A 22,620-nucleotide genomic window follows, 5' to 3' on the forward strand; every position below is an offset into this window, starting at 1 on the left:
TCTTGAAAAGTTTTGTACCGCTCCTAAGGTTTTCTAACATAGCTTTGAAATGCGCAGTGCTAGAAAGTAAACAGAAGTAATAAAAATACTGCCCCAAAACAGTCACTGAAGTCTGGCTATTGCAAGATACTTAGCTGCCTTCAAGTATTTTGTATCCTAGCAATCAGTAATAGTCCATTTTTCTTCAGCATTCCCCCCCCCCACTCTGCCCCCGCCAACAGTGGAAGTAAATGGAAAGTATTTGTTCACTGTAAATCTTACAGTTTCTTGATAACCTCTCAAGCGCTCTCCAATGGCTCCCTTTTTAAGGGGAGGACATTTTTCCATGGTTACCTGCTACGGTTAAGCTCATGTAGCTTTGACGCTGTTAGTGTGTAACAACAGTAGTTTTAAAATATTAAATAATGCTTATTTTATGGTAATAAGAGTACATAAAGCCTAATCATATATTAATACTTTTTAGAATGTTTACACTTAAAATACTTGCTAAATGGTTTTGGTTTTGTTTTTTTTTTCTAAATTATAGCGTATACAAACTGGTATCTTAAAAGCATTTAATAATCCAACTACTAAGACAGCAGATGAGGAAACTAGAAGAAAAGTCAAAGGTATGCAACTCTTTGTTGAATACTTATAAAAATGCACAAGTTTTTAAGTGCCATTGTCCTCAAAACTGACTATTGCAAACATCAGTCCCGAAGTACTGTAATTACAAGACTTTTATTATGTATTATTTTAGTGCCATCTAGTGCATATCTAAAGGATAGAGAGCTTAGTATGTGCTGACTTGTGTCTTTGTATCCAGGATAAAGTCTTCCCCTGTATTAATAATGGATCTTGTAATGATAGGTAGAAATTAATTTTGTTTTCCAAAAATAATTTTCTGCATCTTCAGGTTTCTTATATAGCCACAATCATTGTATCACTCAGAGAGGCCACTTTCCATAAATAAAACTGATTTCTGTCAGCTGTCTGATACCACAAGAACTCTAAATATGATTGCAAAGCCAAGATAGGAAGCTGTTTCCAAAGAAGGCATGGTTGTTTTTTGTTTTTTGTTTTTTTCAAAACAAGCATTTTTTAATTACTTTTTGTGTGTTTATGTATTTATGCAAAAGTTCTAATTTTGGTGATTTTGCTTAAATTAACGTCTTAATAATGATTAAGCTGTTTTGAAAGTCACCCTTCCAAAATCTGCAACAGTTAAGGCATAGAGATGTATTCGAACAGGCTTCGGTCTCCTTTTTTAAGAGTTTTGTAGTTTCAAACACCATTTAGAAAGGGTGACAACTTGTCTGCTACCCTAGTGTCTTTATCAAGGTGATACAGTATTATGTATTCAAAAGAAATCTGAGGTTTTATTTAAAAGGCTTCTTGAGAGATACAGTATTACTATTCTGTTACAGTAGGTGGGGAATGAAGGATAAAAGGGCACTAAAATATTTTGAAATGTTGAGATAATACGGTATATGATGTTATTGTATTGTGTTCAAAACGTTTTTAACATGTTTTTAAATTATACTTTCACAATGAATCTTAGAAAGAATTTTGTTGTACTTATAGTGTGGCATTGGATCTGTTATTTTTCACATTTAAAAAAGGCAATGTTTTTTCAGCATATGGAAGAGAGGGTGTGAAGATGAACTTCATAGATAGGATCTTTGTTGGTGAATTGACTAGCACTGTCATGTGTGAGGAATGTGAAAATGTAGGTATACTGGAATTTGGTTTGATGTGGAATAGATCACATACTGATTTGACAACGTTGTCTTGAAAGTATAAAATTGTATTGCCAATTTTATACTTGTTTGTTTGTTTGTAAAAGCAAAACTTTATTGAAAGTTTTTCATTGAAAATTATTTATTCCTTCTATAAAGCATTATCCTCCACAAACCTAAGAAGAGGGGTCCTTTGAATTCAAAAAGGATTCAAGTCCTGGGCTTGATTTTACATTTAACTTAAGGCTGGAGGTTCCAAATTCTATAATCATCTGTGTTACACGCAATTTTATTTGATATTTTTAAAACATCTACTTATCTTAAAACATAAATCCTTCTGCCTACTCTTCTGGGATATACCCGAAAATTGGAAATCACTTACTTTGAATTAGTATGAGTGGGGAAATGCTAAAATTACTTTTTTGTTCTTGAAGTATTTTCGATAATTAACGTAATAACTCTAATGAACAGCATATTCCTTTCATAATTAATATTACTGACATTTCATCATAAATGCTTTCCATGTTTCTTATAATTTTCTTTAACTTCAGAAGAGAAAAATCTTATTTGCATGACTTTTCTAATTGAATGTAACATTTGTGTTTGGTTTAAAACATTATATTTCATATTATAGAGATTAAGTAAATCAATCAGCCTGAATAATTAAGCACAGTCCTGCAGTGCCAGGTAAAATTCCCTCTCTGTGATGTGCAGATTACACTTCAATGTGCTACTAGCATCAATGAAGAACTTTGACTATATACAAAATAGAGGTTGTATGTATTTTGCGTGTCTCATTTATTTTTGCTGGATTCTTATATTCTGCCTGCAGAGGTCTCGGGAATTTGCTAGCTGTAGCCCTTTGAGGAAGAGTTTAGCATTCGCTTTTCCTTTGCCTGTGTTGGCAAAGATATTTTTGACTAATGTTCGTTCATGCAAACTCACTCTTTAGAGGAACCCCTGTTTGAAGAGCGCTCATCAGGCAGTCAGTCATCATAGTTACAATAGTTTTGATCTCATTTATTGCTTTACTGGAACCTAAATGCTGCCGAGTCCCTCGCACAACAGGTAAAAATAAGCCTACAGTCCCTATCAAATGTCGCAGGTGGAAGACAGGGTTACGGATGTAAGAGAAGGGCAATGGTGACAGTAATTGAGGGTGTGACTGTGTTCAGTAACCTACATGTACAACATGATTTCTGTTTCTTTTTTTTTTTTAAGGCCTTGTTTTTGTGTCTTTCCAGAGGTAAGATAAGTCAGTTTCAGAAGGAATTTGATAATGACAAGGGAGAGAGCTTAAGGAACAGGCTTGGATGAGATGTTCTAGTTAGATGGAAAGTGCTGAGAGAGAATGTCTTTAGGTACGATTTGCCAGATATTTCCAGTTTCAGCTCAGATTTTATATGGCTTATAGATAGCAAAGTAAAACTTCAGTACAGAAAAGAAGGATGAGGTTTTTTCAGTCCCCTTTTCTTCAGTAATTGAATTTATTTTAACAATTACCAGTGTATGTTATGGCGTGAAAATTTCTAATCAAGCTTTTGGCTGTAACCAGTAAGCCCGACTTAGTCTTTTCTGAGAGCATTAGGTTAGAACCTGTCACCTAACTGTCATTAACCAGTCCTTGCTGCGTAACAGTGCATGAGGTCAAATGAGGTTCAGGGAAGAAACTCTACAAGTTAGCTTTCTGCAGAATTGCACCATCTAGAAGGCCCATATGACTTGAAAATCTGTCTGGAGCTCAGAGAAACTGAGCACCACACTGCTCCTAGGTCCAGTTTGTGCCCACATGAATGGCTTTGCCCTTCATGTCTGTATGCTGAAATTTTGTGCAGTGTTAGAAAGAAAATCAGAGCTAACTTAAAATTAAAAAAAAAACCCAACTTTGTGGGAAGTTCTTCATTGTAGTTTCATAGATCTGGTAACTAATTAGCTTTTTGTATGTTCCTGATAATAATTTGATTTAAAAAAGGGAGCTATGTGCTAAACCCATATATTGTTCTTTGCATTTAATATGCATTTTCTCTTTTTCTTCAAGATTTCAACAGTAAAAGAACCTTTCATTGATCTTTCACTTCCTATAATAGAGGAGAGGGTAAGAAACAGAAGATGTATTAAATAACTATTGCTTCCAGTGGATTGTTTTTACATACCTTTATGAAGATGTTTATGGATATACACACAGTTTTGATTTCAAGCCTAAAACTGTATGCTTGTCCATAAATACCTGAAGGATCATACATCTGCTCATTATATGATTTTTTTATATATAGAGAGAGACATACAATGTCATAAGTGCATATATTTTTAAATTAGTCCAAACTTAGAACAAATTACCATTGTAATTTACAGCATATGTAGGTGTGAGATTAGCTTAATTTAGTAGTATTTTTAGTGTATACTTATATGAATAGAATGATTATAAGCTTTTTTTTTTAAAAAAAAAAAGGTCCAGAAAGTTAGATTCTAGCCTATTGGTTTGCATTTAGAGAACCTGAGTCCCTTGAGCTCCTTCATCACGTCTTAAGGTGGTAGGCTGCACAAGAGACTGACGTATGGGGAGCTATGTCCCCTATGTCCCCTTTGATAAAGTCACATCTCGTGCAGCTATGCATGTGTTTATACAGTACTAGAATGGATTATTTGGTATGTATTCTGTACAGGAACTCTGTATCATTCCTATTTCTTGTGGCTCTCTGTTGATCCTTCAAAGATGTTGACAGTGTGTTCACGATAAATAAAATTAGAAAGTAGTCTTATACTGCAATTCAGGGGGCAGTTAACTGGATTTATGTAGGTTGCTGTTTTCTAAAGTAAAGGAATAAAAACCCACCTACATTCATCTTTTCTGTAGGTTGCAAAGGAATACAAAATTGGCATATTTCCTTTCCTAATTTCCTGTCTAATTTCTTAGGTTGCAAAACCTGTGCCTTTGGGAAGAACAGGTAAAGGTAAAAGTGTACAAGAGGCAGATCTTGGTCAGTATAACTGTTCTTCTATCACTACATTGAATAATCAACCCAAAATTGTCAAGAAACACGCTTTAACAAAAGATAAGGTAAGAACTTAAATATTTGCACTAACCAGTCGTCTTGAGTTTATTTTTAAGTTTCTAGGGTTACAGGGGTGGGAATTTTGACACCTATCAGTGGTAGGTTTTTTCTATACATATAGCTGACATTGACTTGTTTTAAAATATTTAGGTCATTATTAGAAGCGTGAGAAAGGACAGTTATTGGGAACCACTTAGTTTTCAGTTAACAGGGTTTCTTTTGTATGGGAAAAAAAAATAATCTGCGAGTTGTTTTCAATTCATGTTGCTTTTGGTTTTGTTGACTACTTTTCTTTTGGTGTCCTTGTAGCTTGCTCCTGGTTGCAATCACAAGAAGTGTCATGCTGGCTCAGAGGGCAGGCAGGTCAGCGTTAGTGCCTTCCGAAGGGATTAGTTGGTAGTGGGTACAACAAAAATAGTACAGCCAGCAGAGACTCTTGGGGACTGAGAGTGTGGTTTCTGTGATCCACTTGGCCGTCAGCAGCCTGAGGGCTGGGGAGCTCGGGTCAGCCCGTCTCCAGTGCAGCCTCCTAATACGGTTCTTCCTAATGGGTTCTGCAAATACGGCAGCCTAACAAAATTGATTTTATGTATGTATTAGTGTTTAGAGATTAAAAGAAATCTGTAATAATTACTGTGCACATATATTATTGTTAATGAAATGTGACAAAGGCTCTCATTGTCATTATTGTCATCATATGTTATATACTGTCATGATTAACATCATCTTTTTAATAAGCCTGATCATCCATATAGGATTATGTGGCCAATTAGAATCTTAATCATAGTGTTAATACTGATACATAAAACACAATTACTGAAACGTTTTCAAAATTAAGAAAATAAAATATAGTATGGATTCAATAAACTAGATTAGACAGACTAAAGGAGGCAACAACTCTGCTTTCAGTAAGAAACTGAGGCAAGAAAGGGTCCTAATGGAAAACAGTTTTGGGGGTTTGTAATGATTTTAATTGGGATTTTATTCTTTTTTTTTTGCTAAACTGTTCACTTGCTTGTAAGTTTAAGGACTTGAATTATGAAGTCATACATTTAGTGTAGGTTTAGACCCCATTTAAGAAAATATTCAGGAATATTTTTTTGTCTTTCACATGGTCTTCATTTGGACTTAAGTTCTTGCTTAAAGTTTAAAACTGAGTACTCTTCTTGAGGACTCTTCATGAATTGAGTCTATGGTATATATTTAAGGGATAGAGTGAACAAAGTTCAGTGCCTGCAAGTTAGGTAGTTACCTGTAGTGCTTAGCAGTTTGGTACCCATGACCTGGAGTGGGATCCAAAAAAACCCTCTCTACCAAATGAGAAGCTACTTAAAGATAGTCAGTAGGAAATAACTAAACACAAAGACATACCTAAAGTTACACCCTCACTGCAGCTTAGGCACATGTTCAGGTGTGCAGAAGGGTATTTCCCTCCACTCAGGGTTCTTGTTATAGAAGCAACCCATGAAACTTAGTTTCTGTAGTTTGTTCTGTGAAAGCACTGATGTGAACTTAACTTGTTTGTTTAAAGGTACTTTATTAATGCCAGGAAGCAGAAGATGCAAGTGCAGGGCTCCTGATGCTCAGAGAGCATTACGAGTCTTATTTTAGGAATGTGCCTAGACTATAGGTTATGAGATCATGGCAATTTTGGATTGTTTTACGTGCCATCTGAGTGAGTCCTATTGAAAGGGTCTCTGCCCTGTTGGGGACCTGAATCACGTGAAGAAAAATATAACAGAATAACCATATAAAGACTGATAGGAGAAAAGACTGAGACAGAAGTAGAGAAAGGACATGTAGTAGAAACAAAGGAAAGGATGGAAAGAAGAAGGTGCAGACACTGATTGTTATAGGAGAAAAGACCTAAAACTAAAATTGTTAAGGTGAATGGAAGGATTCCCACTGACATCACTGGAATTTTGATCCAACTCACATAAAGGAAAAAGGAAAGGGGAAGGAAAGTTGCTCATTTCCTGTAGAAAGAAGCCAAACGAAAGAAGGAAAGGATTCATGAACATTTACAAATCACCTAAAATTATGGCAGTTTGGGGTTTTTTTTAATCTATAGTTGTAGTTTTCTGTGGCAGCAAAGTTTTTTTTCTTCTTGCAGTCTTGATAACATTAAAAAATCAACTTCAGATAACACACAAATTAGCAAACACACTACTAGGGATGTTTTATTTAATTATAAGACAAGTGCCTACAAGGTGAGTTGTATTTTCTTCTGGAGGTGCTCATCAGCTTAGGCCTCTGATGGGAGGCTAGGGGACTAGCTTAAACTTGAGAACCTGTAAGAAGCTTAAGTTAGATTAAGTGAATACGACTTCCAGTGTGCCATCCACATCTGTCACAAAGTGAATGTAATTAGTTGTGGGAAGTATTGATCTCGCAGTAAGTATAATGCTCTTAGCTGACTGGGGTGTAGGTTTCTAATCCTAAATTGGTTTTAAAAGATCTTAAGGAGATCAACTAGCTTAAACATGGGAGAGATGGAGAATATAAAAGAATAGGTTTGATTTGCTTTGAATTTGTCATGTTTCAAAACCTATGTTAGATCACAGATCAGTTTTCTGTTTCTGCCCTATATTACTGAAATAACAATGCCATAATTTACAGAATCAGTTGAACCAGGAGAGACGACTTGCCAGGAAAGCTTCCTCTAATGAAGAAGAAAGAAGTCCTGTTATTATGCAGGAAAAAACCAAAAAGCTTGAGCTGGAATGTAGCTCTGGTGTCCTGTACTCCAAAGATACAACTGCTGACTCCGCTGTAAATGGAAGTCAGACGGACGGCAGTGAGAAGGAAGCCAGCCGCTCTGAAAGCAGCTTTGATGCAGACAGTGAAGCCTCAGAAAGTGAAAGTGCATCTAAGCAAACAGCTTTCAGCCCACCTGGCAACATGTCTGGTTTGCATGTCAACCACATAAATGCTAAAATGCCACACAACAAAGCAAGTGATGGTAATGATGAGATGATTTCCAGTGCCATATCCAAACTCAGCTTCTGTGATACTATGAACGAAGATAAAAAATTGAGCCGTGGGGATCCAGCATTAGGTTTATCAAATAATTCTGTGTTCTCAGTAGACAAATCCCCTCTATCCCAAAACCCTCAAAATGCTTTCCAGACGCTTTCCCAAAGCTACATAACTAGCTCGAAGGAATGTTCAGTTCAGTCCTGCCTTTACCAGTTCACCTCTGTAGAGCTCCTGATGGGTAACAACAAGCTTTTATGTGAGAGCTGCACAGAAAGGAAACAGAAGTATCAGAAGAAAAACAACTCCACAGGTAAAGTGCTTGTGTCTGTCTGGACATTACAAAATTGCCTCTCAAAACCTGTGGGCTCGGTGCTCTTTCGTTGGTCCAGCATGGGCCTCCCTCTTGTGGATAAATAGAAAACATCTCCACAAGTGGAACTTGTAACAACTTAAAACTTCATCCTTCATGAGAGCAACAAGACTAAATTTTATATTAGAACATAACTGCATATTTTCTTTATTTTATCCAAGATAAGTAATTTAAAGATGACCACAAACTGAATAGGCTCGTTGTTCAATACTAATCTTTGCTGCTGTTTCTGTTCTTTACAATCCCAGAACCTTTGAAATAAGTGCTGTAATATTCAGCTCTAAGCAACTTACGTACTCAGAGAAGTCATGTAATTAAGTACGTAAGAGAGGCAAAAAAAGATATTTGTAATGAAAAGGGAAAAAAGACTTACAAAGATTTGCAAGAATTGAGATGAGAGAAAGCTACCTTCTTGTGACAGTGTTTTCCTTGATGTTTGTATAGCACAAGCAGATCATTAGGGTTCACTGAGTGAGAAAAACAATTTAAATATAATGAAAAATAAACTTTTTAAAAGGACTGGAGGACTTTTTTAATGTGTAGTAATTCAGAAGGATAAAAAGCATTAAGCTCTTCTTATTATTTGTAAACAAAATATAAAGGGAAGTCTTACAGTAACAAAAAATTGCCTGTTTGCGGTGCGTTTATAGGTATCTGGAGAGATACAAGTTAAGCATGGATAAATTCAGAAAAATCTAAAAAAACTATCTTATAATTATTCATTTATTGTTATTGGACTGAGAGTAAGTGCTGTATAAATAATATTTTGGTCCCATGGGCATAGTGAAAATTTGAAAGGAAAAATCAGTTCATAATTAATCATTATTTTTTTTTCCTTCTAAAACAAAAGATGTAAGAAGTCACCCACTTCTACTCAAAATGCTCCATTCTACATCAAATGAAATATTTTCCTTTGGATGTGCATAAAACCAGTAAATGAATTCATTATTCAGTGAACAAAATGCTTTTATTGTAGGGCGAGCCACTGAACTATTTTTGGTAAGAGCCCCAGATTCAATTCCCTCTGCACCACAGGGGGATCGGAGGCCACGTTTCCCAATGCTGTGTGCTGAAGGCAGCAGACTGTGAGGCATCCTGAAGTAGACACCCCCCCCCCCCATCAGGCCTTTCTCTTAAATAAGCACAAAGTATGGAGTCATTCAGAAAGAACTGAAGAGTGTAAAATTAATCTCTATCTTAGTGGTTAGGACATTAGGGTAGATGAAGAGACCTGTGCCTTCCCTTTCTTGTTCCGGTGATCATCCGTTTATTTCAGGTGAAATGGTTTTAACAGGAAAGTTGGGTGCTATAGTAACAGACAACGTAGGTATCTCACTGTGCAAGCTGACCTAGATAGTGTACATGCTTAAACTTTTGATCTGATTTGCGCAGGACAGGTTAAAATCATGCTCAGATTTGACAGATGATGTTCATTAAAAATGGGAAGAGTGAGAAAATATTTTTCTGTTACTCCACAAAATTTCCCTTGGATTTTATACAACATATACACATTCATTGCAATGCAGATCTAGTCTATCTAGATGTTTAAAAAATACTTAAATACCGTGTGACTGTCCCACTTTACAAATTATTTTGATATTCATAAATACAGAAAAGAAAATGGACGGTGTCTACACAAATGCTCGGAAACAGCTGCTGATTTCTTCTGTTCCTGCTATTCTTATTCTGCATCTGAAAAGATTCCACCAGGTAAAAGGCCAAAACCCTCTTGTATATTCCTCTGCCTCACTGGTGGACAAGCAATTCTTCAAGTGTCATTGTGCATATCAATATTTGCTTTTTATATGGAGAACTGGTAGAACCACTATTTGAAACATGCTTATGGTTTTGGTTTTTTTTACTATCTAATACCTTCAAAAGCGCATTTAGGCAGTATCCAGGGAAACTTCTTACGTGTCCATCATGCTTATATGTAGCAGGCGTTGTATTGAAAACATAACAACGTTTAAATCGGTTATAGTCTTATTCTTGGTTTTGGTTTGGTTTAATAGTATAGTAATGCACCTTACCTTTAAAAAGCTTCCTAGTAAAAATACCTGTTTTACAGTCTTTTTTTTCTTTTCTTTTGAAGGCTGGTTTGAGTCTACGGAAAGTAAATAGGCATGTGGATTTCCCACTGATTTTAGACTTAGCACCATTTTGTTCCGCATCTTGTAAGGTACTGATTTCAAATCTTTATTTTTATTGTACAGTTGTTGTCCTGAGCACAAGTTAAACTGGATTGATGATGAAGATGATGATGATTACTATTCCTTCCTTTCCTAGAGAAATTATAGAGTGAACGTTTTCAAATAGTGTCCTGAGATCAGAATTCTAAATAATTGAAATTCCATTCATATCAAGAATATTTTTGGTTTTGAAAAGCCAGCCTGTGTCATAGAATGGTTTAGGTTGGAAAGGACCTTGAAGATCATCGAGTTCCAATCCCCCTGCCAGAGGCAGGGACACCTCCCACTAAACCAGGTTGCCCAAGGCCACGTCCAGCCTGGCCTTGAACACCTCCAGGGATGGGGCCTCAACAACCTCTCTGGGCAACCTGTTCCAGTGCCTTACCACCCTCACAGGAAAAAACTTCTTCCTAATGTTTAATCTGAACCTGCCCTCTTCCAGTTTAAAGCCATTCCCCCTCATCCTATCACTACATGCCCTAGTAAAAATGCTTCCCTAGCTCTCTTGTAGGCCCCCTTTAGGTACTGGAAGGCCGCAATAAGATGTCCCCAGAGCCTTCTCTTCTCCAGGCTGAACAGCCCCAACTCTTTCAGCCTCTCCTCATAGGAGAGGTGCTCCAGGCCTGGGATCATCCTTGTGGTTCTCCTCTGGACACACTCGAGCAGGTCCATGTCCTTCTTATGTTGGGGACTCCAGAGCTGGATGCAGTGCTCCAGGTGGGGTCTCACGAGAGTGGAATAGAGGGGCAGAATCACCTCCTTTGACCTGCTGGCCACACTTCTTTTGATGCAGCCCAGGATACGGTTGGCCCTCTGGGCTGTGATTGCACATTGCTGGCTCATGTTGAGCTTCTCGTCAATCAACACCTCCAGGTCCTTCTCCTCAGGGCTGCTCTCCAGCCATTCCCCGCCGAGCCTGTATTTGTGCTTGGAATTGCCCCGACCCAGATGCAGGACGTTGCACTTGGCCTTGTTGAACTGCATGAGGTTGGCTTGGGCCCACCTCTGCAGCCTGTCCAGGTCCCTCTGGATGGCATCCCTCCCCTCCAGCGTGTCTACCTCACCAAAGAGCTTAGTATCATCAGCATCAATAATATCACAGATGTTAACTAGTTAATATCAATAATATCACAGATGTTAAATAGTATTAGTTAAGCTATCATGCCCTGATGGTGGTAGTGTATCTAACAGCATTAAGGACAAGTATTGCTGCTTCCATGGTAACTAATTCAATTAATAGACTCTCAAGTATTTTTAATAGATGTATTTCACCATTGGAAATGCTGTAGATGTCTGTCTGCTTCTTTTGAAGTAATACTGTTGAAAGCTACTTAAGATATCTGTAAAATTAAGTGTGGAATAATTTATCTTTGTTTTCTGTGTTCCTGGGAATTCAGAATGTTACGGATGGTGCGAGAGTGCTATACAGTCTTTATGGAATAGTAGAGCACAGTGGGTCAATGAGAGGTGGTCATTATGCGGCGTATGTGAAAGTCAGGACACCCTCCAAGAAATTACTAGAGCATATTTCTACCACTAAAAGTGTTCTGGGTATGTACAAATAGAGCCTCCTTTCTCTGTGAGTAAAACCAAAAGCAACCACTGGCTACAGCTCCTTATCCTGAAGGGGATTTATAGCAAATAATTGTTTTACCTCAGAATATTCTGTTATTTTTAGGGTCACATAAATCAATTTTCTTTTCTGTTACACCCAGTACACGACCTACTTCTGTATTAACCCCACATAGAGCTGAGTGAATAATGGAATTTTGATTCAGTTATTAAACAGAATTGATGGAAAACTCTTCTCTCTTTCCTAGTCAAAATAGTATGTCCAGATAAATAGTTGTGCTTGGTAAAATGTAATTATTTGGCATATTTAGTATTTGAAAATGTTCTTGCACAAGAGCCGAATCCATGACAATTTAAATTAAATTTTCCATATATTTGAGCATTTTACCTATCTTAGCATTGAAGATTTTTTAATGCTTAGAAATGTGGAATACCCTGGTTTAATGGAAACAGCAATAAACTTTTTCATAGAGGATACAAGGTTTGCTGTAGGGTTTCTGTTGGTATTTTGAGAACAGCACACTAGTTCTTATTAGTATGTTTTGGATATGTGGAATGAAATAAGATTCTAGCACAGAATCTGTTAGTGAATGATTTGTGGAGGCAAGAATGTTGAGCTGTCAGAGTAAGATAAATATATTTACTGTTTCCCTTCATGGGAGGAGTGAGAACCAAGCAATATCCTATCTATCCTGTGTAGTATCACTTTGCATTTGAAGCTAGTTTCCCAGAAGGACAATTTTTTATATTATTTTTGAAACGGAAGCCATCCTCAGTCTTATGCTTCCCTTGCAGTGATTGTTAGAACAGATTAGATCTTTTTGTGTTCTTCATTTCACACTGGTCAGCTTTGGAAATACGATTTTTTTCTATGTCAGAACTGGTTGTGTGCTAGTATAACTTACTGTTAGAACTCAGTAAGCTGTACTTGAAATGTCTTAGGGTTTTTGAAAAAATATGAAAAAAGCAATGGCAGTGTACCTTTGTAAGCATTGTCTTCCACCAGTTTCTCTTTACAGTACTCTTTGACATGTAAGTGTCAAACTACAAATACTGGACTGCATCTAAGTCATGAGTTATTCTCGTGGGTTAGAAGCTTCTCTTGCTTTTTTAAATGCCTACTGTATTTATTTGATGATGACGTGAAAGACAAAAAACAACTTATTTTGCTTTTGCATTTCAGGTTTAAAAGAAGCCATGGGAGCATCAGGAGGACAGTGGGTGTATGTTAGTGATGCCCATGTTCAGATGGTTCCAGAATCAAGAGTACTAAATGCACAAGCATATCTACTTTTTTATGAAAGACTATTACTATAATTCTCAACAGTTTAATTTAAAAGATAGTAGTGGTTATTTAGTTTATCTTATTTAAAGCTGCAGTGGTAAAAGTACCTGTAAATATTGTGCCTTTATCTTGTAGAGAATTTATCATATGTTGACTCTGAATTCAGTCACGCTATTATAAATATCTGAATGGTTCTCTTAAAGTATGCACTTTGCCAAACATTTAAAATCCCTGGATTCATTAAAATACAGTACCATTAGAATGTAAGATGATGTCCTATCCTACTGAAGTCTATGGAAAGTTTGTTCTTGATTTTAATAAGCTTTCACCCATAGTTCTAGAACAATTGAGAATAAAAATACTGATAGCATTAAGTGCCTGGATTTGCTGGTGTACAATAACAATATAAAGTATTTCAACTTTTTGTGATCTAGTCCAGATCCTTCCCATCACTGGGTTGGATGTCAGCTGTTAAGATTTCTGCAGACAAATATCTGTCTAATCGTGTCGCTTCCACATGTAGTAATTGGGAAGCACAGTGCTTCCAGAATGGAGTAACAACAGCTGTCTCTAGGTAATGCTGCTGTGCACTCTCCTGATAAAGCGGTGAATAGACTGGGAGAACATGGCTTCCACAAAGTGACAGTGAATCCTCAGATACCCAGTACCCTGTCAGCTGTCTCCAACTGGCAGTGGTATAGCAATGTACTCCTGTTTTAATATAAATATATACTCGGTGTGCTTATGTATATCCTCTCATATATATATATGCACACCATTAATCCATCAATCTGTATTGTCATTTTACCTACTAGGAAAGAGAATTGCAAATACTTCTGTATTTAGTAAATTTTCAACTTCATAATTATGACAATGTACAGCATATAAGCTTGTGTATGAATATGTATGGGGTTTAAGTGTAACTGCGTAATTCTGTTACTTTTGGTTCTAAACATGAATTTGTTTATCTGTTCCTGAATACTTTTCTCACAGGAGTAATAAACTATAAATTATTTTTGCACTGTGTGTGTGAGTTGGACAGTAAATGATGATTTTTGCCCTGATACACGCCTGGACTTCCCTTTGTCATCAGTGGAGGACAGCAGGTATCCTACTGGCAGAACTTGTTTCTGTATCCAGTTTGACTGCACCCTTTTGAGTTGTTACTTCTTTTGTTAATTCTCACTTCCAACCCAGATAGTAATAGATACATTTTAACACCAAAATATGATGACTGCTTTGACCCTATGTGGAAATTAATTTCCTTAATAAGCAGTTACTTAAATAGAAAATACTTCTGTAACAGTTTCATCCTGTCCAACTTCCTCTTTGGTAGAGAAAAGACTGTTTATTTCTGTATACTATTTTCATTTATGGAACTGTTTTTTGGTGAAAAAACATGCTGTCCTGACTACTGTTTCTACCACGTGTTGTCGTACCTACTTGAACAATGTTCCTATTCTCTAATTCTGTTTCAGAGCTTCATCCCGCCTCCATTCACTCTTTTGCATAAGAAAATAGCAAAACCTGCCAGAGTTGCATTTGCTGAAACTACTGAGGTGTTTTATAGCCATATTACTTGTACATAGTTGTACAGGCACTAGGGATTGTTAGGCCACACAACTGATTGACGTAACAGAGTGAGCCCCTGGTGACACAGGATTTTATTTTCCAAAGGAAAACTCCTCTGTTTAGCTCAAAATTAGGCTGTGCATTTTGGCCAACACAATCATTTTTTCCCTCCACAGATTAAATTGTCTCAGTCTACCCAAAAATAGTAAAACTCAGAGAAACCAAGCAGTCAGCTTTAGCCATCTGTATTTCAACTAAACATATCTTAACCTGAGTCTACACTAAGAAAGAAAGAAAAAAAAAAAAGTCACGTTTAGACTAGAGTTGGTTAAAATATGTTAATTCCCTTTTACCTCCTTATCTTCCCATACCCTTCATTCACCTACACGCACCTTCCCCCTCTTTGTATACAGCTGGTCAAAGCTCAAAATTAGTTCTGGGCAAGAATCACAGCAAATACCAACTAAGTTTCACTTCCTGTGACACAATCTTGCTAGGGGACCACAGATGGAGTGTATTTGATCCACCTTAAAGCAGACAGACTGACTAGATGAGACCTGAAGTTCCTAGTTTTGCTGATTTCTGTAGAACTACTGAAGTAGCTATATTAATCTCCTACTTTTTAGCCTAGAACTACCTCCATAGAGTACCCCCCCTGCCTCCCTAGGAGAGAAACAGAACAAGATTCTTAACCTATCTTTTCTTATTTTAATGCTATTTTGAGGAAACTCTTGACATGGTCTTCACTTCTCTTTAACCAGAGTTCAGACATTGTTTGGACCACTGAAATCTTCCCAAGTGACCATACTGACCAGGATGCCATGAAAGGTGCTAGCAGGATTATTTCCTCATTAACAGCCAGGGAACATTTCCCTGCTATTAAGGTATTTTATAGACTAGGGAGAGAAAATGGCATGGGAAAAAAGCTAACGCCTTTATCCAAGATAGCCATCGCTATTGCTCCTGGGTGAGGCTTCCTGAGCTGAGATAAAAGGCAGTATTAGCAGCAACCCCAGTAAGTTCAGAGTCAGGAACAGGTATGAAAATATTAGAGAAGGAAACACTCTCTAAAAATGAGGGCAACGGGTGAAGTTATAGCTTTAGAATGAAGAATTGATGACTAATATGAGATATCATACACAATTTTTGATGCAGGTCACACTTAGTGCGTCATTCAAGACATAGGTTGGGTGTTTTGTTTTGGGTTTGTGGTTGGTTTTTTTTGTGTGGCAAAATTTAGTTTCCTGATGTGTGCACGCTACTGAAAAGCTATGGGGTTTCAGAATTTAACTGAAGGGCTCTAGAGTCTAAGACTCTTCTTAAAATACCTTCTGTTACCGGACAAGAAAAAAGTATTTTCAGGCCTACAGCATCTACTCTTCATACAGCTACACCATACTTTGTTGTTTGGGGTGGTTTTGTTGTTTTTTTGTGGGAATAGGGGTTGTTTTGCCTTTTTTTTTTTTTTTTTTTGTCTCAGAGAAACTGCAGTAGCCTGCCTGCTTCTTCATTTGGAATAGCTTAGAAACATCTTTGTCCCACCCTTCTCTTCACACAAGGGCACCACTGTTTTCCTCATCAGCCTCATCTGTTCTTTATGTTTTCCAGGTCTCTGTAAGCCTCTGTCAATGCCTTTTCTTTCATGGATCCTTAACCATAACATGTTTCCCAGTCCCATCACTTGCATTCCACAAACTAGCAAAACTGTTACTGGAAGAGCTACTGTAACTATGGTCTTGCCTTTCCCTACCACCGCACTGGCTCTACCTACAGGTGGCAATACAGGCATCTGAGAAAAACTGTGATTCCCGAGCAGCTCTGTGCTGACCAGTCATGAGACAGTGCCTTTAAAACAACGAGAAAGAAAGCAAATAGTTCCTCACTCTTCAGTAAGTAAACATAATTTATGAGAAGTACTTTATTTGCATATGGACAACTGGAACAACCTACAAAGGTTTTCCCAGAGCGAAGGTGTCAACAAAGACGGCTGTATCAGCTAAGGAGTTAGTCCAGATTATAGTCTTTCTCCTCAGATCTTTAAATTTATATACCATTTATGCTAAATATGGCAAAAAAGTGATGGGGAGAAGATTTATTATACTAATCTATCTACACCGATACATGTACAGACATCATGTTTGTATAAGTCTGCTCTCCTAAGAAAGGGCCACAAATACTTAGCTGTGAAGGAAAAACAAAAAAAAAAACCCTGAACTTCTCTGCCCAAAATGTACCCACTATAACTGTCTTTGTTTAGAAAATTAAATCAATGCAGTCTGCCAAACCTTCTTACCCTATTCCCATCTGCACCCTCTGTGTGTGTCAATGAAGTGCTCTTGGTTATGGATTTCAAGTGGTAGCAGGTGAGAGTGGTTTATAAATTCATTACAAGGCTGAAATGTCTTAACTTCACCATTTGCTTCTCTTTGGACTTCTTTTTTATACTAACACAAACAATCATAAAGGGACATGAAATTAATGCATCTATGTTCTCAAGCCATTATAAAAATCTTACTTGAACATATTAGTAACAAACTAAGATTTCAAAAGGAATAATTTCTTGAGGAGAAACTTTAAGATTTATTAAAATGGGAACAAAGAAAGCATTTGAATACAACTCATGTTAGCAAAAATTAGCAGATCCAATTTTGGTTAAAAAGTGGTAACAAAACAGCTTCACAGCAGCCCTGATTAAACAAAAAAATTATATTCCTCAGTTTATATCAGCTGGAAAATTTTTTGTTGTGCCCTGCACACATTTATGCATTTTTACAAAGATTTATACATTTACATGAAAGAGATGCTACTAATAGTAGAACCATTTCAGTCTAATTATTTTAGAATAGATTATTTTTACTTCTGTATCTATTTACTGTGTCTTAGGGTGTCATTTTGCCAGCTGTTTTAGCTGTCTGTACCTCTCCTGTTGGTGTATACATAAACAGCAGGAACAGTGGGAAAGTGATTATTAAAAATTACTCAAAATCTATTTTTTTTGGTAAAAATTTGGTTGATATTATAAAATATATTTTCAGACAGAAGTCTGTTAGTACAAGTCAAAAGACTTCCTTTGCACAACTTTATATATAAAGTCTAACTGAATTTATTTGTTATAATAAAACAATTGCAATGCATTGTAATTACTTTAAGACTACTTAGAATACATTCCATTTATAAAAAGCTATAAATACTTCTGTCTTCATTGATATTAGTAGAAAAAGTATTTTTAAGTGTCAGGAATGTTTCTTACATCTATTGCAGCTTCAAATATTTTTCTAGTACAAAATATAAAGGTGCAGTACTGCTTTTAAAAGAGAAGAGAAAAGCATTTATTTTGAGTAGGTTTATGACTTCTTAACACTCATCTCATTGCTTTGCTAGGTTAGTTTTTTGGGTTTGAGCTCTGTAACCTGGGGATCATTACACTGAACTCTCTAATGAAACCACCATGTCAATGGCAGCCATTCCCTATTTAGCCATTTCACAAAGTCGAGTTCTGATTCTACTGTCATTTATACATAGGGATAATCCCCGATATGCTCGTTTGTACTTATACAAAACACAATCCAAGTAATCAAAAAAACCCCATTTCTAAGCCCGAAATACTTGTGAGCAATAAATCAAGCATGTTAAAAGTTTCATTTCGTTTTCATTCATGCACTTTTTTCATTTGTTTGAACTAATAGCCTAACTCTACTCTGCAGGTATTTAAATAACAAATAATATTTTTAGAATTTTACTACAGTACCAATACATTGTACACTTTATTTGTAGATTTCTGGTTCCAAATATTACTAAGTAATCGTGGCCTTAAACACAGACTGTATTTCAAAAACAAACAAAAGTCTGATCGGTTTTCCATCTGTCCCAGGTGCTTTAACAAGTTTCTCAGAATAAAGCTGCCATTTATCTTCTATTCATTTTGTCTTTACATCTATGCTATATATTATTTGATAAATTTACAAATAAAATTTACAAATAAAACATCCAACCATTTTGAAAACTATACTGTTTAAATATAAGCTGTATGCTGTACAACTGAGTTCACAAAGCTTCCATTTTTTTCCCAACTAAAGAGAGAATATTTTTTCTGTTCATCTTGTGTCATAACTTCACTGCATTTGGAAGAGCTACCCAGAAAATATCCATATCCTTGAACACTTATGCTACACCACTTATGTCCCCCTGCCTTACCATCTGTGGCATAGGTCATAGAGTAAGAGAGAGAGTTTGTTCCCTTTACAAGAACAGAGATTTGTAATTCTGTGGTAAGAACAGGACAGAAGATGGGTCCCCCCCTCACATGCCCAGTTTCAGTAGTGACTTAAAGCTTGCACATCCACAAGTACCACTCCAAGGTTCCAGCTGTGTGTCACTCAACATTGGGCAGAGTTAAATCTTCCACTTCTGTCCATGGGAAGTATTCTTGGTACAGCTGCTGTGACACAAAAAGGTAGAAGTCTAGAACACTTCGGTTGACAGTAATACGTAGCATAAGTGGCACCAGGAAACCTTACAATGAAATCCTAACATGATGTAGAGCACAAGTTTCTTGGAAGCTTTCAATTTTCTATAATTTATAAAAGTTAGTTTATTCTGTTACTCTATGTGGGTATTAACGTTACTTTATCCAATGATCAAAGAGATTATGGATGTTTCAGGCACTTAAAACAGATGATGCGAAAGGAAGGAAAGGAAGTGATCACAGTGGTAAGTAATGTGCTAGCTAATGAAAATCTCTGCTCCACAAAAAGCAATGCCACCACTAAGTCCCTGCCAACAGAATCAACCCCAGTGTGGATACAAGAAGAGCTATTTACCAAGCACGAAAGGATAATTTTGGTTTATCTCCATACATAAATATACAACGATAATTTCAAGGTAAATCTCATAACTTAAAAATTGGTTTGGATATTCTGAATAAACGGCTGTAAAGAATCGTCCGGCTCCATGAATGCTCCAGATACGCATACACTGACCTGACTTACTCAGAATGCCGACACCCGGCAGCTATGCAACATGTCAGTTACTTATCCATTCCAATGCAGTATCACTGCCCAGAGTCATGTCCACTTGACAAAGCAGCTTTATATACCTCTCTATATACTTCTCTTCACGTAGGCTCCACAGCGGAGCCCGTGACCACACTCTCTGCCCCGCAGTTACCTGCGGAGGCTGCGGGGCTGAGGAGATTCCCGTGGGTCTCCTCACACTAACGCTCGCAACCGCCAAGAGGGATCCTCGGAGAGGCCCCTGAGGCGTGCTGGACCGACAAGGTGATGTGGGCCGACGGAGACCCACCCACCTCGGCCGGGGTCCCTCTCCCGGCGCAGGGGGAACCCGGCCCCGCCTTCCCCCCCTCCCCTCCCCCGGCCGCGGCTGCCATGGAGAGCGGCGAGCGGCAGGAACTTGTGTGGCTGCCCACAGTAAAGATGGCGGCGACGGGGCGTTGCCCTCCGCTGGCCGCTTCCCGCCGAGGGAGGGGGGGAGGAAGGGAGGCACCGCCCGCCTGCCCTTAGCAAAGATGGCGGCAGGAGGCGTTCCGCGTGTTCCAGGCAAGGGTCACCACCGTGACGCGTTTTACTTCCGGGTGAGCGCCAGTAGGCGCCATATTGTCTTGTTCGTGAAGACGAGGAGCGAAAGAGGGGAGAAAGCGGCGGCGGAGCAGTAGCAGCGGCAACGCCTGCGGCGGGAGGCGGGGGAGAGTGTAAGTAGCGGGGCAGGCTGCGCTCGCCAGCACTCCCGGGGGCCGGCGGGTGTCGACTTGACCCGATCCTCCCCTTCGTTCCTCCTCCTCCCCCAGCCGGGCTGGGCCGGGCCGGGCCGGGCCGAGCCGAGCCAGGAGGTGTTGGGGGCTGCCTGCGCACCGTGGCGGCAGCTCCTCGCCGGCCGTGAGGAGCCGGCGGCGCCGCGCCGCCCCGAGCGGAATCCGCCGGCCTGGACGAGAAGGGAAGACAGGAGCTCCCTGCCCTCCCCCGCCGCCCCGAGGTGGCCCGCGGCGCATGCGCGGCGGGGGCGCGAAGGGCGGGCGGGGCGGAGGGGGACGACGCCGACAAGGGGCGGCCGGCGCCGGGGAGCCCTTCGGGACCCCCGTCCCGCCCAGTGCGCATGCGCCGCCTCCCCGCTTGGGGGGTGTGTGTCCCCGGTGGCCGGCAGGGAGCGGGTCCCGTTAGCCGCCAGTGCGCATGCTCCGGGGCCGCGCAGGGGGCGCGGCGGCGCTGCCGCCACTGCCTCTGCCGGGGGTGAAGCCACCGTGGGTGCTGTTGCCCCCGCGGGGGGAGCGGGAGAGGCCGGCGGGGGGATGGGGGAAGCGCGCTGCGCGCCCGGGAACCGAAGGAACGGCGCTCGGTGCGCGGGGGAGAACGTCGAGTTATTTAGCCAGTAACCCAGTTAGGAAAGGATTGCGCGCTCTCCAGGACTCGGCGGTTGGCTGTGTCAACAGCCCGGCTGTGGCGGGTAGAACGTCTCCCTGGAATGTTTGTGCCTTTTCATGGCTGTTCTCATGAGTTCGTCCCACTGGAGGGCTCTGGAGAACTAAAATTAACAATATCATTGCACGCAGCAGCATTTGTCAGGTACCTCAGCCTGTCTCGGCAGCCTAGCAAATGCAGGACATTTCTAAATTGATCCTTAAACAGAGCACAGGTTTGCGAGCTGTTTTGCATCAAGTGCTTATGCAGGCAGATTCTCAGTACTCTCTTTAGACAATCCCACAAAGTTCAGTGTTGAACTAAAATTGGATGGGGTGTGCTGGGCTTTACATCTGCTAAGGATGGGGCCACAAAAATGATCAGAGTGCTGCAACACCTCTTTTCTGAAGACAGGGTGAGAGAGTCGAGGTGGTTCAGCCTGGAGATGAGAAGGCCCTGGGGGGACCTTATAGCGGCCTTTCCTTATATAAGGGGAGCTTATAAGAAAGATGGAGAGAGGCTTGTTACCAGGGCCTGTAGTGACAGAACAAGGAGCAATGGTTTTCAGCTCAAAGAGAGTAGCTTTAGACTGGACATAAGGAAGAAATTCTGTACTGTGAGGGTGGTAAGACACTGGAAGAGTCTTCACAGAGAAGTTCTGGATGCCCTATCCTGGGAAGTGTTCAAGGCCAGGTTGGATGAGGCTTAGAGCAACCTGGTCTCATGCAAGATGTCCCTGCCCATGGCAGGGAGGTTGAACTAAATGATCTTTGAAGGTCCCTTCCAACCCAAACCACTGGATGATTCTATGATGTGCTACCCCAGTTGAAATTTACCAAGTTTCTGAAACGAATTACTATAGGGAGTATTCAGCCACCTTGGTTGTTGTTCATTTCTTCCCTTGCAGCCATACCTGTAAACGTTTGTATGCAAACAGCCTTTATTGAAAGGTGTGGGATACAGGGAACAAGGGATGCTCTAAAGTATCTGTTCCAAGGCAAAGGGTCAGCCACCGTTTAAAGCTGAAGAGGTCAAAGCTAGTCTTCAAAGCATAAGGTATGTCTGCCAGCAGGCAATATTCAAGCATCATTTTGCAAAGACAGGATTACAAATAGCAGTGCAGTCCAGCTGAATAGCTGTATCGTGTGTAGGAATAAGAAACCCCTTTGGAATTCTGAAGTCAGGCTGTGCTGAGAGATGGTGGCCTCTCATGGAGCTGACTGATGCTGCGGCTCCCCCTGACTGTAGAGCACAGGAGGAGCTGGGAGCCTCAGCTTTGTCCAGGGGCAAGTTGCTAGTGTTACTGACGATTTGGTGACAAATCAGAAGACAAGCTACTGATTTTTAATTTATTACGCTATTATGCCATTACAAGGCTTCCTGTATTGTCTTTGTCACATGTGACATGCAAACTCCTGCTCTGAAACAATGGTTTCTCCACTTTTGGGCTTAGAGGTATTGCAGGGCTTAGA

At 39.4% G+C, this 22,620-nt stretch overlaps 2 protein-coding genes across 2 annotated transcripts in view; both read left to right on the top strand.

The window, feature by feature from the left end:
* USP45 (ubiquitin specific peptidase 45) overlaps positions 1–14,312 on the top strand; it is a gene marked incomplete at its 5' end in the record, with an annotated part of 48,326 nt that extends 34,014 nt beyond the window's left edge. Inside the window, 9 exons of the mRNA XM_082480586.1 lie at positions 527–608; positions 1,617–1,708; positions 3,757–3,813; positions 4,633–4,776; positions 7,391–8,060; positions 9,733–9,830; positions 10,213–10,299; positions 11,707–11,860; positions 13,065–14,312. Of these exons, the coding sequence (XP_082336712.1) occupies positions 527–608; positions 1,617–1,708; positions 3,757–3,813; positions 4,633–4,776; positions 7,391–8,060; positions 9,733–9,830; positions 10,213–10,299; positions 11,707–11,860; positions 13,065–13,198 (1,518 nt within the window). The 3' untranslated portion in view covers positions 13,199–14,312. The remainder of the gene's footprint in view (positions 1–526; positions 609–1,616; positions 1,709–3,756; positions 3,814–4,632; positions 4,777–7,390; positions 8,061–9,732; positions 9,831–10,212; positions 10,300–11,706; positions 11,861–13,064) is intronic.
* A 6,026-nt stretch (positions 14,313–20,338) lies between these two features.
* Positions 20,339–22,620, top strand: part of PNISR (PNN interacting serine and arginine rich protein) — a 32,641-nt gene continuing 30,359 nt past the window's right edge. Inside the window, exon 1 of the mRNA XM_082480589.1 lies at positions 20,339–20,445. The gene's annotated coding sequence lies outside the window, so the exon portion shown is untranslated. The remainder of the gene's footprint in view (positions 20,446–22,620) is intronic.

Source organism: Vanellus vanellus, assembly GCF_965231255.1.
Source record: "Vanellus vanellus genome assembly, chromosome: 3".
Taxonomy (NCBI): Eukaryota; Metazoa; Chordata; class Aves; order Charadriiformes; family Charadriidae; genus Vanellus; species Vanellus vanellus.